Source organism: Mercenaria mercenaria, chromosome 11 (assembly GCF_021730395.1).
Source record: "Mercenaria mercenaria strain notata chromosome 11, MADL_Memer_1, whole genome shotgun sequence".
NCBI classification, from domain to species: Eukaryota; Metazoa; Mollusca; class Bivalvia; order Venerida; family Veneridae; genus Mercenaria; species Mercenaria mercenaria.
Genome location: NC_069371.1, coordinates 6,920,878 through 6,935,964, shown reverse-complemented (window position 1 = coordinate 6,935,964; position 15,087 = coordinate 6,920,878). Strand labels below are relative to the sequence as shown.

General features: G+C 37.0%; 1 protein-coding gene across 1 annotated transcript; it reads right to left on the bottom strand.

The window, feature by feature from the left end:
- Window positions 1–539: 539 nt before the first annotated feature.
- LOC128547001 (cytoplasmic dynein 2 heavy chain 1-like) lies at window positions 540–10,890 on the bottom strand. The gene is made up of 4 exons (XM_053518473.1): window positions 10,756–10,890; window positions 9,501–9,609; window positions 6,581–6,729; window positions 540–842 (listed from the first exon to the last, which is right to left on the bottom strand). Exons 2-4 carry the CDS (start codon window positions 9,574–9,576, stop codon window positions 663–665), a joined length of 405 nt encoding a protein of 134 aa, XP_053374448.1. The 5' UTR covers window positions 9,577–9,609; window positions 10,756–10,890; the 3' UTR covers window positions 540–662.
- Between the last annotated feature and the right edge of the window lie 4,197 nt (window positions 10,891–15,087).

Below are 15,087 nucleotides of genomic sequence, written 5' to 3'. Positions count from 1 at the left end.
ACTATTTTGAGTTTCAAGTCCAAAGCTTAAATAGTAACAGAGATATTTGACTTTATCAAAAAAAAAATTTAAAATTCTAAGTTAAAAAGGGGCATAATTCTGTCAAAATTCAAATCAGAGTTATGGGGTTGTTTCTTCTGGTGTAGACTTTGATGGTAAATAAGTATTTTAAGGTTCAAGTCAATAGCTTTGATAGTAATAGAGATATTTGATTTTATCAAAAACTTTAACCAAAATTTCTAAGTTAAAAAGGGGCATAATTCTGTCAAAATTCAAATCAGAGTTATGGGGATTGTTCCTCCTGATGTAGCTTTGATAGTAAGTAACTGTTTAAAGTTTCAAGTCAATAGCTTTGATAGTAACAGAGATATTTGACTTTATCAAAAACTTTAACCAACGGCGATGTCGACACCGACGCCGGGGCGAGTGCAATAGCTCTACTTTTTCTTGGAAAAGTCGAGCTAAAAAATAAGGAACAGTTTCCATCATGTTAAGAGGCAGATGCTGGTATCTATTATACTAATACTACATTATTTTTTACCACTACGGTCTTAAAAATGAAAAGAAAATGCATTCTTTGTATAAACAGCAAGATTTAGCATGACCACATCAGTATAGTTCCACCATATTGCCATGAAATTTGAAATTCTAATAGTTTTATTCTAACAAGTGACCTGTTTCTTCTGAAGATGACAATGAAATTCAAAGTTTGTAAACTCACGTAAGAGATAAAGTTTTTTTACCTTTGCTGTGATTTCAGTCATAGGGTACCTAATGTCTGTCAATATCTCCTTCCACTTCTTGTCCTGCCTAAATAAGTCTACACTCATCCACTGCTGAACCTGTTAAACAGAAGGATGCCACATGGTTAATATAAAATACCTGTTAAACCTATTTTAGCATGGTTTGTTCAAAGGTAATAAGCAGGTCTGGATTTAAGGTTTTAAAAAAAAAATAGAAATATGAAGCAAAATATTAACAAGAGCTCGTCGAACACGAAATGCCCCCCTTGATGCATTTAGTAACTGCACAAGGAACAAAAATTATATGCTTACTGAAAACAAAAGTACTACCATTCTGGTTTAATTGACCTTGACCTTTAACCTATTAACCTAACAAGAGATTACAGATTGATCTTGGCGCCATCCACGAGCCATTTTTGATTTTCCCAAAATTTTCAAGACTAGCTCAAGGTAAAAATCAAAGTCAAATTTCATTTAGGTACAAAACAATGTGTATGTGGTCCAAATTTGAAAGCGGTGGCTTGAGAAATGTGAAAGCAGGTCACTAGATCAATTTCAGGTAAAGTTCATTTCGGTAAACAGAACTATGCATGTGCTACAAATTTGGAGGCTGTAGCTTGAAAATGTGAAATTAGGTAATAGATAAAAATCAATGTAAAATTTCAATTCAGAACACAAAAATATGCAGGCAGTCCAAATTTGAAGCCTGTACCTTCAAAAATGTGAAAGTAGGTCACTAGGGTCAATCTTAAGATCAAAGTTCATTTCGTACAAAAAAAACTATGCATGTGGTTCAAATTTGAAGGCTGTAGCTTGAGAAATGTGAAAGTAGGTCACTAGGTAAAAATCAAGGTCAAATTTTATTTCGGAACACTTAACTATGCAAGTGGTCAAATTGAAGCCTGTACTTCAGAAATGTGAAAGTAGGGTCACTAGGTCAATCTCAAGATCAAAGTTCATTTCAGTACACAAAAGTATGCTTGTGGTTCAAATTTGAAGGCTGTAGCTTGAGAAATGTGAAACTAGGTTCACTAGGTCAAAATCAAGGTCAAATTTTTTTTTAGGAAAAAAAAACTATGCATGTGGTCCAAATTTGAGACCTGTACCTTCAAAAATGTAAAAGTAGGTCCTAGGTCAATAACAAGGTAAAAGTCTTTTTCAGTACACAAAACTATGTATGGGGTCCAAATTTGAAGGCTGTGGGTACAGAAATGTGAAAGTGGTCACTAGGTCAAGATCAAGGTCAACTCATGTAAAGGTTCATCTTGCCACTCAAAACTATACATGTGGCCCAAATTTGAATGATGTAAGTTATGGACATGAAGATTCTAATTTTTTCCCCTATATAAGTCTATATAACCATTTGACCTCTGAGGCAGGGCCATATTTGACCCGAGGGGGATAATTTGAACAAATTGGTAGAGAACCACTAAATGAGGGCTACATTACAAAATACCAAAGCCATAAACTTGCGGTTTGGACAAGAGATTTTCAAAGTTTTTCCCTATATAAGTATATGAAAAACCATGTGACCCCCAGGGCGGAGCCATAATTTGCCCCTAGGGAATAATTTAAAATAATCTTAGTAGAGGATCGCTAGATGATGTCATATACAAAATATCAAAGCCCTAGGCCCTGTGGTTTTGGACAAGAGGTTTTTCAAAAATTTTCCTATATAAGTCTATATAAACCATGTGACCCTAGGGGTGGGGCCATATTTGACCCCAGGGAAATAATCCGAACAATTTTGGGTAGAGGACCACTAGATTTTGCTACATACCAAATATCAAAGCCCTAGGCCCTATGGTTTTGGACAAGAAGATCAAAACCATTTAACTGTTCCTGGCCAATGTGACCTTGACCTTCGACCAAAATGATCTCAAAATCAATAGGGGTCATCTGCTGGTCATGGGCCAACCAAAACTATCAATTTTCCTGACACAAAGCCCAAGCGTTTTTTGAGTTATTGCCGGGAAAACCCATTTTACTTTTCCGGGTCACTGTGCCCTTGACCTTTGACATCTGATCTCAAAATCAATAGGGGTCACCTGCTGGTCATGACCAACCTCCCTATCAACTTTCGTGACCTAGGCCAAGCGTTCTCGAGTTATCATCCGGAAACTGTTTACTGCTCAGGGTCACTGTGACCTTGACCTTTAACATACTGACCTCAAAATCAATAGGGGTCATCTGCTGGTCATTACCAACCTCCCATCAATTTTTCATGATCCTAGGCCTAAGTGTTCTTGAGTTATCATCCGGAAACCGTTTTACTGTTCTGGGTCACTGTGACCTTGACCTTTAACAAACTGACCTCAAAATCAATAGGGGTCATCTGCTGGTCATGACTAACCTCCCTATCAACTTTCATGATCCTAGGCCAAAGCGTTCTTGAGTTATCATCCGGAAACGGATAGGTCTACATTCCAACCGACCGACCGACCGACCGACTGACCTAGGTCAATAACAAGGTCAAAGTCTTTTTCAGTACACAAACCTATGTATGTGGTCCAAATTTGAAGGCTGTAGGTACAGAAATGTGAAAGTAGGTCACTAGGTCAAGATCAAGGTCAACTCATGTCAAGGTTCATCTTGCACTCAAAACTATACATGTGACCCAAATTTGAATGATGTAAGTTATGGACATGAAGATTCTAAGTTTTTTTCCCTATATAAGTCTATATGAACCATTTGACCTCTGAGGCGGGGCCATATTTGACCCGAGAGGGATAACTTGAACAAACTTGTAGAGAACCACTAAATGATGCTACATTACAAAATACCAAGCCATAAACTTTTGCGGTTTGGACAAGAAAGATTTTCAAAGTTTTTCCCTATATATAGATATGTAATCCAAGTGACCCCCAGGGCGGAGCCATATTTGACCCTAGGGGAATAATTTTGAATAATCTTAGTAGAGGATCGCTAGATGATGTCATATACAAAATATCAAAGCCCTAGGCCTGTGGTTTTGGACAAGGGGTTTTTCAAAAATTTTTCCTTATAAGTCTATATAAACCATGTGACCCTAGGGTGGGGCCATATTTGACCCCAGGGAAATAATCTGAACAATCTTGGTAGGGGACCACTAGATTTGCTACATACCAAATATCAAACCCCTGGGCCCTATGGTTTGGACAAGAAGATCAGAAACCATTAACTGTTCCTGGCCAATGTGACCTTGACCTTCGACCTAATGATCTCAAAATCAATAGGGGTCATCTGCTGGTCATGGCCAACCTAACTATCAATTTCCTACACTAAGCCCAAGCGTTCTTGAGTTATTGCCTGAAACCATTTTACTGTTCCTGGTCACTGTGACCTTGACCTTTGACATACTGATCTCAAAATCAATAGGGGTCACCTGTGGTCATGACCAACCTCCCTATCAACTTTTCGTGACCCTAAGGCCTAAGCGTTCTTGATTATCATCCAGAAACTGTTTTATGTTCAGGGCCCACTGTGACCTTGACCTTTGACATACTGACCTCAAAATCAATAGGGGTCACACTGCTGGTCCATGGACCAAACCTCCCTATAAACTTTCGTGCCCCTGGGCCTAAGCGTTCTCGAGTTATCACCCGGAAACTGTTTTACGCTCAGGGTCACTGTGACTTGACCTTTAACTACTGACCTCAAAATCAATAGGGGTCATCTGCTGGCATTACCAACCTCCCTATCAACTTTCATGATCCTAGGCCTAAGGTTCTTGAGTTATCATCCGGAAAACCGTTTTTACTGTTCAGGGTCACTGTGACCTTGACCTTTAACAAACTGACCTCAAAATCAATAGGGGTCATCTGCTGGTCATGACTAACCTCCCTATCAACTTTCATGATCCTAGGCCAAAGCGTTCTTGAGTTATCATCCGGAAACGGATAGGTCTACATTCCGACCGACCGACCGACCGACCGACCGACAGACCGACCGACATCTGCAAAACAATATACCCCTCCTTTTTCAAAGGGGGGCATAATTAATCAGAAGCGTTAATAATGAGGCTGGTTTTCAGTCCCTGTTTTTATAATCTTGGGCAACTAAATTAGGGCTATCTGGCAATCATTCTATTCTTCACTTACAGCATGTTGCTCTGGAGTTATTTTACAATTGGACTAGCAATTTTGAGTTAAGTTTTCAAAATAGCCATTTAGTGAAAATCAGCTCCATCCACTATAAGCCGTCTTTTAAGGAAACAGAATCATTTGGATGACTTTGGTAGAGGGCCACCAAAGGACCACTGCTATGCAATTATTTTGATATTGGGCTAATGGTTTCAGATAAGAAGTTTTTTTTAAAGCTGTTGGATTCAGTATTGTATTATTTTCTGGTCCTTTGGAATCATGGAGTCCATTCAATAAATGTGTAATAGAGTTTTGCTTAAGCCGGTGCTAGTGGGCGTGAGGGGTGTTGCACATTTCATTACCTCTCAAAAACAGACTCAATCAAACCCAGTCTGTGATAGTCTGCTTGATTGCATTCTTTGCTTCCAAAGGATCTTTTTACAGATTTTATTTTTCATATAGGCCATATTGTAACGAGGAAAACAATCCCTGCTCTCTGGCAACCACATCTTTAAACGAAATAGAATGATCTGAAGGAATTCAGTAAAAGGTCACTGAATGGACAATGCTGTCACACTATTTCCTATAAAGCCATATAGAGAAAATTAGTACCACCCTCTGGCGTCCATGTTTTCAAACAAAGGGAAATGACTTGAAGTAATTTGTTAGAGTGTCACCCAAGGAATATTGTAGTCAACTTAAATTTAAACTGAGACAAAGCTTTCAAAGGTGATGATATAGCCATGTGGGAAAAATTAGCCCCACTCCTGGCAGTTTTGTTTTTCAAAGAGACAGAATGATTTTGAAGGAATTTGATAGAGTGTCACCCAAGGGACATTTTTGTGAAATTATTGGTATTTCAAATCAGGCAAGCAGATTCTGAGAGTTTTAAAGTTTTTCCTTTTGGTTACCATGGCAACCAGAATTCAACATGGCAGCCAAGATTTGTGGAATCTGAAATAGAACCATCAACAAGGAGCAATCCTATGAAGTTTGGCTGGAATAGGCATAGTTGTTTAAGAGATGTTCTTCAAAGGAATTGTGGACTAGAGACAGATAACAGCTGGATGATGGTCATTAAACGATCCTTACAGCTCCACATAAGCACTTTGTGCACAGGTGAGCTAAAACTAGAGCACTGCCTGCAGGTGCCATCGCTCGTCTGCAAGTGCTGGATAATATGTAAGAAGAGTTATAGTTAAGATTTTCTAAGTACAAAAAGGGCATAATTCTGACCAAATGCAAAGTTCAGTTATGATTCTTGGCCTACATAGTCATCTAATGATGATAAACAAGTGTGCAAAGTTTCAAAGCTTTAGCTCTTATAGTTTCTGAGAAAAGGCAGACCTAAACAAAAATTTTAGCCAACGCCCATGCCAACACAGACGATCAAGTGACGACAATACCTCATAGATTTTTTTCAAAAATCAGACAAGCTAAAAGCAAACAAATTCACCATTTGTTTCACACTGCCATAGAAACAAAGTGGCTGCTAATTGGATAAATATTGGAAAGTTCATAACTTTCTCATTTTTAAGTCTTTTTTAAAATGCTTTCCCTGCCAAAACCTAGCAGACAAAATGAACATAAAACAAGACTGCCTTTCCCTTAACGTTTACTCTGCTAAATTTCTAAAATGGACTGATCCATCATTCCATTTGGGCAGTACCACTTATTACGCAAAGGGGTGTTCACTTACAAATTTACTGACTGAGTTGTGCAGGCTGATTTTGGTCTGCACTGGTCACAAAGGCAAAATCGTTAAAATAAAATTACCTTGTCATTTATATCAAAGTGAGATTTCTGCAGTATTCTATTCATAGTTGTAAGTTTCTCTGCAGCAGTTTGCAGTTTCCTGATGTAGATCTCTAACTCCTCTGGGTTGTCCCAGGTCATCAATACATCCTCTCCTTTCACCTTTGCTCCTATGAATATCATAATGAATTATTACATTTTATTATTAACATCATGAAGTGGAACCTCCCTAATCCAACCCCTCTAATCCGAAAACCTTTGTAAACTGAACGAATTATTTGGTCCCATTTTTTCTTATTCATTCTCTATTGTAAAAATACCCTTGTAATCCGAAACCTCTCTACTCTGAAAACCGAACAAACTTTTGCGATTTTTATATCTAATTACATTAGAATCTACCTTTCTAATCCGAACCTTAGTCAATGTATCTGATGTAAATCTTGCCCACTTTTGACATTTTTCAGTCACTTTACAATTTTAGCTATTACTCTTTATAATGGTGTCAACATCAATAGACCCCAATCAAAAGTCATGTCATTGTCAGAGTTTTGCTTTGTGGATCCATGCAATAAGCACAGATGTGAAAGAAGCATTAAGTTCACATAGTTTGTCTGAACAGAAATTTGTAAGAATAGACATAGGTGCAATAAGTACTGCCAATGTATAGATCCTTATCAATCCGTACCTTCCTCAAAAAATTTTGTGCAGTTTGTTCATTTAAACACTGAAAGTGGTACCAAATCCGATCATTACATTTTCTGGGAATGTAGGAGTGGTGAAAAAATGTTTACAAGTGATATTGAGAAGTTGAATTAACATGAAATTTACATTACACTAAAGCAATCTTCATGCTGCTTATAATTTGATAATTTTTATTAGTCTGTACACAATAAATTTACACTTCATGTGTCACAAACAGCATAATGTTTCATTCTAAAATAGAAACCTTTCTAATCCGAAAACCCCTCTAATCCGAACATTTTTTCTGGTCCGAGCATGTTCGGATTAGACAGGTTCCACTGTATACAAGTCATGTATATTTTACAAAAGTATAAAAATGTACATCAGTTATACATGCAAAACAATTTCTCATCAAAAAAGCTCAGCTAGAAGTGAATTTTTATTGAAACCAGATGTCCAGGAGAATAATTCAAACTCATTCTCTGAGACAATTTTATCATAACAATAAAACCTATATCTAAGGCCAAGTGTCTTAAACATTTGTTTTCTGTAGGGAATGTGAGGGATGCTTTCTGAGAATAAATTTTGTACTGGAAACTAGACACCCCAAAATAACAAAACACAATTTAATTTAGCCATGTATCAAATGAGTTTAATATAAAGGAAGATTCTTTTCAGATTTTATGACCTCAATGATCAAACAGTGAACAAGAGGACCATGACGGTCCTGAATTGCTCACCTGTCCCCACATGACCCAGTTTTGAACTGAGTATGACATCGTTTTTTCTATTATTTGACATAATGACCTAGTTTTAGAGCTCATGTGACCCAGTTTTGAACTTGACCTAAATATCAAGATAAAAATTCTGACCGATTTTCATGAAGATCCATTGAAAAATATGGCCTCTAGTGAGGTCACAAGGTTTTCTATTATTTGACCTAATGACCTAGATTTAGAAGGCATGTGACCCAGTTTTGAACCTGACCTAGATATCATCAAGGTAAACATTCTCACCAATTTTCATGAAGATCTCATGAAAAATATGGCCACTAGAGAGGTCACAATGTTTTTCTATTTTTATACCTACTGACCTACTTTTTGACTGCACATGACCCAGTTTAAAATCTGACCTAGATATCATCAAGGTGAACATTGACCAATTTTCATGAAAATCCATTGAAAAATATGGCCTCTAGAAAGGTCAAAAGATTTTTCTATTTTTATACCTACTGACCTAGTTTTTGACCGCAGTTGACCCAGTTTCAAACTTGACCTAGATATCATCAAGATGAACATTCAAACCAACTTTCATACAGATCCCATGAAAAATATGGCCTCTAGAGAGGTCACAAGGTTTTTTCATTATTTGACCTACTGACCTAGTTATTGATGGCATGTGACCCAGTTTCAAACTCGACCTAGATATCATCAAGGTAAACATTCTGACCAATTTATATGAAGATCCTTTCAAAAGTATGGCCTCTAGAGAGGTCACAAGGTTTTTCTATTTTTAGACCTACTGACCTAGTTTTTGACTGCAGCTGACCCAGTTTCATACTTGACCTAGATATCATCAAGATAAACAGTCAGACCAACTTTCATATAGATCCCATAAAAAATATGGCCTCTAGAGAGGTCACACGTTTTTTTTATTACCTGACCTACTGACCTAGTTTTTGAAGGCAAGTGACCCAGTTTCAAATTTGACCTTGAAAACTATGGCTGCTAGAGAGGTCACAAGGTTTTTCTATTTTTAGACCTACTGAACTAGTTTTTGACTGCAGCTGTTTCAAACTTGACCTAGATATCATCAAGATAAACATTCAAACCAACTTTCATACGGATCCCATGAAAAATATGGCTGCTAGAGAGTTCACAAGGATTTTATATTATCTGACCTACTGACCTAGTTTTTGAGGTCACGAAGTTTTTCTATTTTTAGAATTACTGACCTAGTTTTGGACCACACATGACCCCGTTTCAAACTTGCCCTAGATATCATCAAGATGAACATTCTGACCAACTTTCATACACATCCCATGAAAAATGTGACCTCTAGAGAAGTCACAAGCAAAAGTTTACGTATGGACGGACGGACGGACGACAGACTCTGCGCGATCACAAAAGCTCACCTTGTCGCTTTGTGACATGTTAGCTAAAAATGAGATTGACGTCACCCTATCTGTTTATAAAAACTTAACTGGTAAAATTTTAATATTTTATATCCACCATTAGGTTAAGCATGTAACCAATCTTACCAGTTTTGGGATTTTTTGCCAGTTTTTCAAACTGTAGGGCAGCCTCTAACATCATTGTTTTCTGACTGGGAATCATCTGCTGATCAATCGTGTTATAGAAATGAGCAACCTGAAATATCAAATACATTCAGATGTCACACAGCTTCCAAACTTGTTTGCGTCACTTTCTTTTCAAACGTAACATAACTTTACACACAATTTGTAAGAAAATAACTTCAGTTTAAGATCACATGATAAATTTTTAAGGTTTTTTCATGCATTAGTAGCAAATGACTAAAGTGGAGAATGGCAGAGTGACCCATGAATATTTTTAAATTTCTGGGATTTTTACACTAAAAATGGATCTATCACAAGACTCTTTTTATAGTTTCCCATCTGACATTCCTTACTGTTGGCAGTTATAACTTCTTGCACATTGTATGATATCTACCTGTATTAATATCTGCAACCTATTCAATTTTACAAAAAGTCATGAATATCAAGCGATATTTTTATCTACACTCCATGATAAATATGACTGTTGCCTTTAAAAAGAAAGCAAACAATAACCAACCTACAGTTTATCATTCCTGAGATTTAACTTAAAACTATACACAGCAGTATTGAACAAGGAGCTGTGTTCAATAAACGCTTGATGCCTCCGGTGGCATCCTTGTCGATACAAAGCAACGTAAGTCCAAAACGAGTTCAAGGTCAAACTGAGATCAGGTAATGTTTGAAGATGAGGAATGGTCACAGGTTACATCTGTATTAATATCAATTCATTCTTGTAAGCGGTATTGATGCTAGATGAAACGGTCCCATTTGGTTAACCAAGAGATGGCCCATATAAAGCAACCTAAGTCCAAAATGAGGTCAAGGTCAAGGTCAAACTGAGGTCATGTGATGTTTGAAGATGAGGAATGGTCACAGGTTACATCTGTATTAGTATCAATTCATTCTTGTAAGCGGTATTGATGCTAGACGAAACAGTCCCATTTGGTTAACAAAGAGATGGCCCATATAAAGCAACCTAAGTCCAAAATGAGGTCACGGTCAAGGTCAAACTGAGGTCAGGTGATGTCTGAAGATGAGGAATGATCACAGGTTACATCTGCATTAGTATCAAGTCATTCTAGTAAGGGGTATTGATGCTGGACGAAACGGTCCCATTTGGTTAACCTCGTACGGACGGACAGGACAATCACTATATGCCTCCCGCATCAGTAGATGCCGGGGGGCATAAAAATCATTAACTGAGATTACATTGACGTACCTGCTTCAAAATGCATCTGTGCCTTAGAATTTCTGTGCTGTGGATGCAATATGTATCTTGGCAGAAACAGCAAAACCAAGGGCAGATAACTGTCTCACTTCTCTCATCAGTGTGACCAGTCTGTCACCATAATTCACTCGCAATTCTCCACTCTTTGTGTCCAACTCCATCGATCTACCATTTGTCTCCGAACTGTAAATATAGAACCAAATTCCCATTAAATAAAATTCAAATACACAACAAATAACAAACCTTTAAATAATAACACATTTATCTATCCTTTTAACCCTTCTCATTCTAGACACGATTGATTCTGCCTTTGCAACTAGTATAGATCATGATCAACCTGCACATCCATACAGTCTGATCAAGATCTGCATTGTTCCCCATTCAGTCAGTAACTTTTTGGTAAGCACACCTTTTAACAATTCATGGTACTGTCCAAGTGAAAGATGGACAAGTTCATTACAGAAATTTAGCAGGACAAGTGTTAAATCATTACTATTCATGGGGGACTACCTGGTTCAGCCAATTCACAAAGTTTAATCCCAACAAACAGGTAAAAAAAATTTCAATTTATATTCAAAATTTAAAATCCATGAATTCCTATCCCCATGAGATAGCCTTTTGGAAACAAGAGGACCTTGATGGTCCTGAATCGCTCACCTGTCCCCGCATGACCCAATTTTCATGAATATCCATTGAAAAATATGGCTTCTAGAGAGGTCACAAGGTTTTTCTATTATTTGACCTAATGACCCAGTTTTGAACTTGACCTAGATATCACGAAGGTGAACATTCTCACCAATTTTCATGAAGATCTCATGAAGAGAATGGCCTCTAGAGAGGTCACAAGGTTTTTCTATTTTTATACCTACTGACCTAGTTTTGACCACATGTGACCCAGTTTCAAATTTTATCTAGATATCATCAAGGTGAACATTCAGACCAATTTTCATGAAGATCCATTGACAAATATGGCCTCTAGAGTGGTCAAAAGGCTTTTCTATTTTTAGACCTACTGACCTAGTTTTTGACCGCAGTTGACCAAGTTTTGAACTTGGTCTAGATATCATCAAGGTGAACATTCAGACCAACTTTCATACAGATTCCATGAAAAATATGGCCTCTAGAGAGGTCACAAGGTTTTTTTATTATCTGACCTACTGACCTAGTTTTTGATGGCACGTGACACAGTTTCAAACTTGACCTAGATATCATCAAGATGAACATTCTGACCAATTTTCATGAAGATCCATTGAAAAGTATGGCCTCTAGAGAGGTCACAAGGTTTTTCTATTTTTAAATCTACTGACCTAGTTTTTGACCGCAGTTGACCCAGTTTCAAATTTGACCTAGATATCAACAAGATGAACATTCAGACCAACTTTCATACAGATCCCATGAAAAATATGGCCTCTAGAGAGGTCACAAGGTTTTTCTACTATTTGATCTACTGACCTAGTTTTTGAGGGCACATAACCCAGTTTTGAACCTGACCTAGATATCATTAAGGTGAACATTGTGACTAAGTTTCATGAAGGTCCATTGAAAAGTATGGCTGCTAGAGAGGTCACAAGGTTTTTCTATTTTTAGACCTACTGACCTAGTTTTCAACCGCAGTTGACCCAGTTTCAAACTTGACCTAGATATCATCAAGATAAACATTCAAACCAATTTTCATACAGATCCCATAAAAATATGGCTTCTAGAGAGGTCACAAGGTTTTTCTATTATTTGAACTACTGACCTAGTTTTTGATGGCACGTGACCCAGTTTCAAACTGGACCTAGATATCATCAAGATAAACATTCTGACCAATTTTCATGAAGAGCCATTGAAAAGTATGACCTCTAGAGAGGTCACAAGGTTCTTCTATTTTTAGACCTACTGACCTAGTTTTGGACCGCACGTGACCCAGTTTCGAACTTGACCTAGATATCATCAAGATGAACATTCTGACTAGCTTTCATAAATGTCCCATGAAAAATGTGACCTCTAGAGTGGTCACAAGCAAAAGTTTACGGACGGACGGTCACAAAAGTGACAAGGTGAGCTAAAAAATACGAAATTCCTTACCCACTGAATCAAATGACTTCACAGTTTAGGTAAAATCAGTAAAACAAAATGAAAATAGATCAATTGTTGCCTATATATAACATAAATTTAATTAAGTCAGTTTTGACAAACAGGCTACAAAACAGGAATCATTTGTGCAAGTGTACAAAAGACAATGAATAGAATGCAGCTTCTTTAACTCTCTAAAAGGACAATTAAATGTTTATAATAAAAAAAATTCTCGGGTTGTAATCAATGTTTACATGAATCCAGCCTGACTAAACAACAAGTCGCTCACCCGAGAAACACACCATAACAGTGTAAATTTTCATTAGGATTGGACAAAAAATGTGGTCTCAAGTTTAAACAAATATTTTCTTTGATATGACCTAATGACCTACATTTTGACCCAGATGACCCATATTCGAACTCCACCTAGGTTTCATCAAGGCAGTCATTCTGACCAAATCTCATGAGGATCAGTTGAAAAATACAGCCTCTATCGCATACACAAGGTTTTTCTTTGATTTGACCTAGTGACCTAGTTTTTGACCCAAAATGACCCATATTCGAACTCAACCTAGATTTCATCAAGGCAATCATTCTAACCGAATTCCATGAAGATCAACTGAAAAATACAGCCTCTATCGCATACACATTGTTTTTTCTTTGATTTGATCTAGTGACCTAGTTTTTGATCCCAGATAATCAACATTCAAACTCGAACTAGATTTTATCAAGGCAAACATTCTGACCAAATTTCAAGAAGATCAATTGAAAAACACAGCCTGTATCGCATCACAACGTTTTTCTTTGATTTGACCTAGTGACCTAGTTTTTGACCCAAGATGACCCATATTCAAACTCCACCTAGATTTCATCAAGGCAATCATTCTGACCAAATTTCATGAAGATCAACTGAAAAATACAGCCTCTATCGCATACACATTGTTTTTTCTTTGATGTGACCTAGTGACCTAGTTTTTGACCCAAGATGATCCATATTCGAACCTGAACTAGATATCATCATGGCAATCATTCTGACCTTAAGTCATGAAGATCAGTTGAAAAATACAGCTTCTATCGCATACACAAAGTTTTCCTTTGATTTGACCTAGTGACCTAGTTTTTGACCCCAGATGACCCATTTTCAAACTTGACCTAGATTTCATCAAGGTAATCATTCCGACCTAAATTCATGAAGATCATCTGAAAAATACAGCCTCTATCGCATACACAAGGTTTTTCCTTGATCTGACCTAATGACCTAGTTTTTGACCCAATTTGACCCATTTTCGAACTCAGCTTAGATTTCATCAAGGTAATCATTCTGACCAATTTTCATGAAGATCAATTGAAAAATACAGCCTCTATCGCATACACAAGGTTTTTCTTTGATTTGACCTAGTGACCTAGTTTTTTTAACCCTGATGACCCATTTTCAAACTTGGCCTAGATTTCATCAAGATAAATCATTCTGACCAAAATTCATGAAGATCAATTGAACAAGAGCTGTCCGTAAGACAGCCAAGCTCGACTATTCGAAATATTGTCACAGAAGCAGGAAATTATTACCCGAAATGTTAAATATCAAGAGTTTTAAGTTTGAAAGGGGACAAAATCTGACCAAAATACATATCAGAGTTATGGGACTTGATGTTATCAACTAGTTTTCTAACCCCGAAGAAACATGTTAAGTTTCTATTCAATATCTGCATTAGTTTTGGGGATAGTAACTTGCATGTAAAACTTTAACCAGAATTTTCTAAGTCCAAAAGGGGGCATAATTTGCTCAAAATACATGTTAAGAGTTATGGAACTTGACCCAGTGAGGTTGGTAATTGACCTAGAAAAAGAATAAATAAGTTTCAAAGCTATATGCCTTTTGGTAATAGCTGTATGTACTTGCACGCAAAACTTTAACCAGGATTTTCCAAAAGTCCAAAAGGGGGCATATTTTGCCCAAAATACATGTCAGAGTTATGGGACTTGGTGCTATCAACTAGTTTTATAACCCTGAAGACACATGTGAAGTTTCAATTTAGTATCTGTTGTAGTTTTGGAGATAGTTACTTGCATGTAAAACTTTAACCAGGATTTTCTAAGTCCAAAAGGGGGCATAATTTGCCCAAAATACATGTCAGAGTTATGGGACTTGACCCAGTGAGGTAGGTAATTGATCTAGAAAAAGAAAAAATAAGTTTCAAATCTATATGCCTTTTAGTAATAGCTGTATGTACTTGCATGCAAAACTTTAACCAGAATTTTCTAAGT

Coding starts and splice junctions, on each gene's coding strand:
- LOC128547001 (XM_053518473.1), bottom strand. CDS start 9,576: ATGATTCCCAGTCAGAAAACAATGATGTTAGAGGCTGCCCTACAGTTT. Junction 6,730..9,500: donor GGCAAAAAATCCCAAAACTG/GTAAGATTGGTT, acceptor TGATATTCATAG/GAGCAAAGGTGAAAGGAGAG. Junction 843..6,580: donor ACTTTGATATAAATGACAAG/GTAATTTTATTT, acceptor TCTGTTTAACAG/GTTCAGCAGTGGATGAGTGT.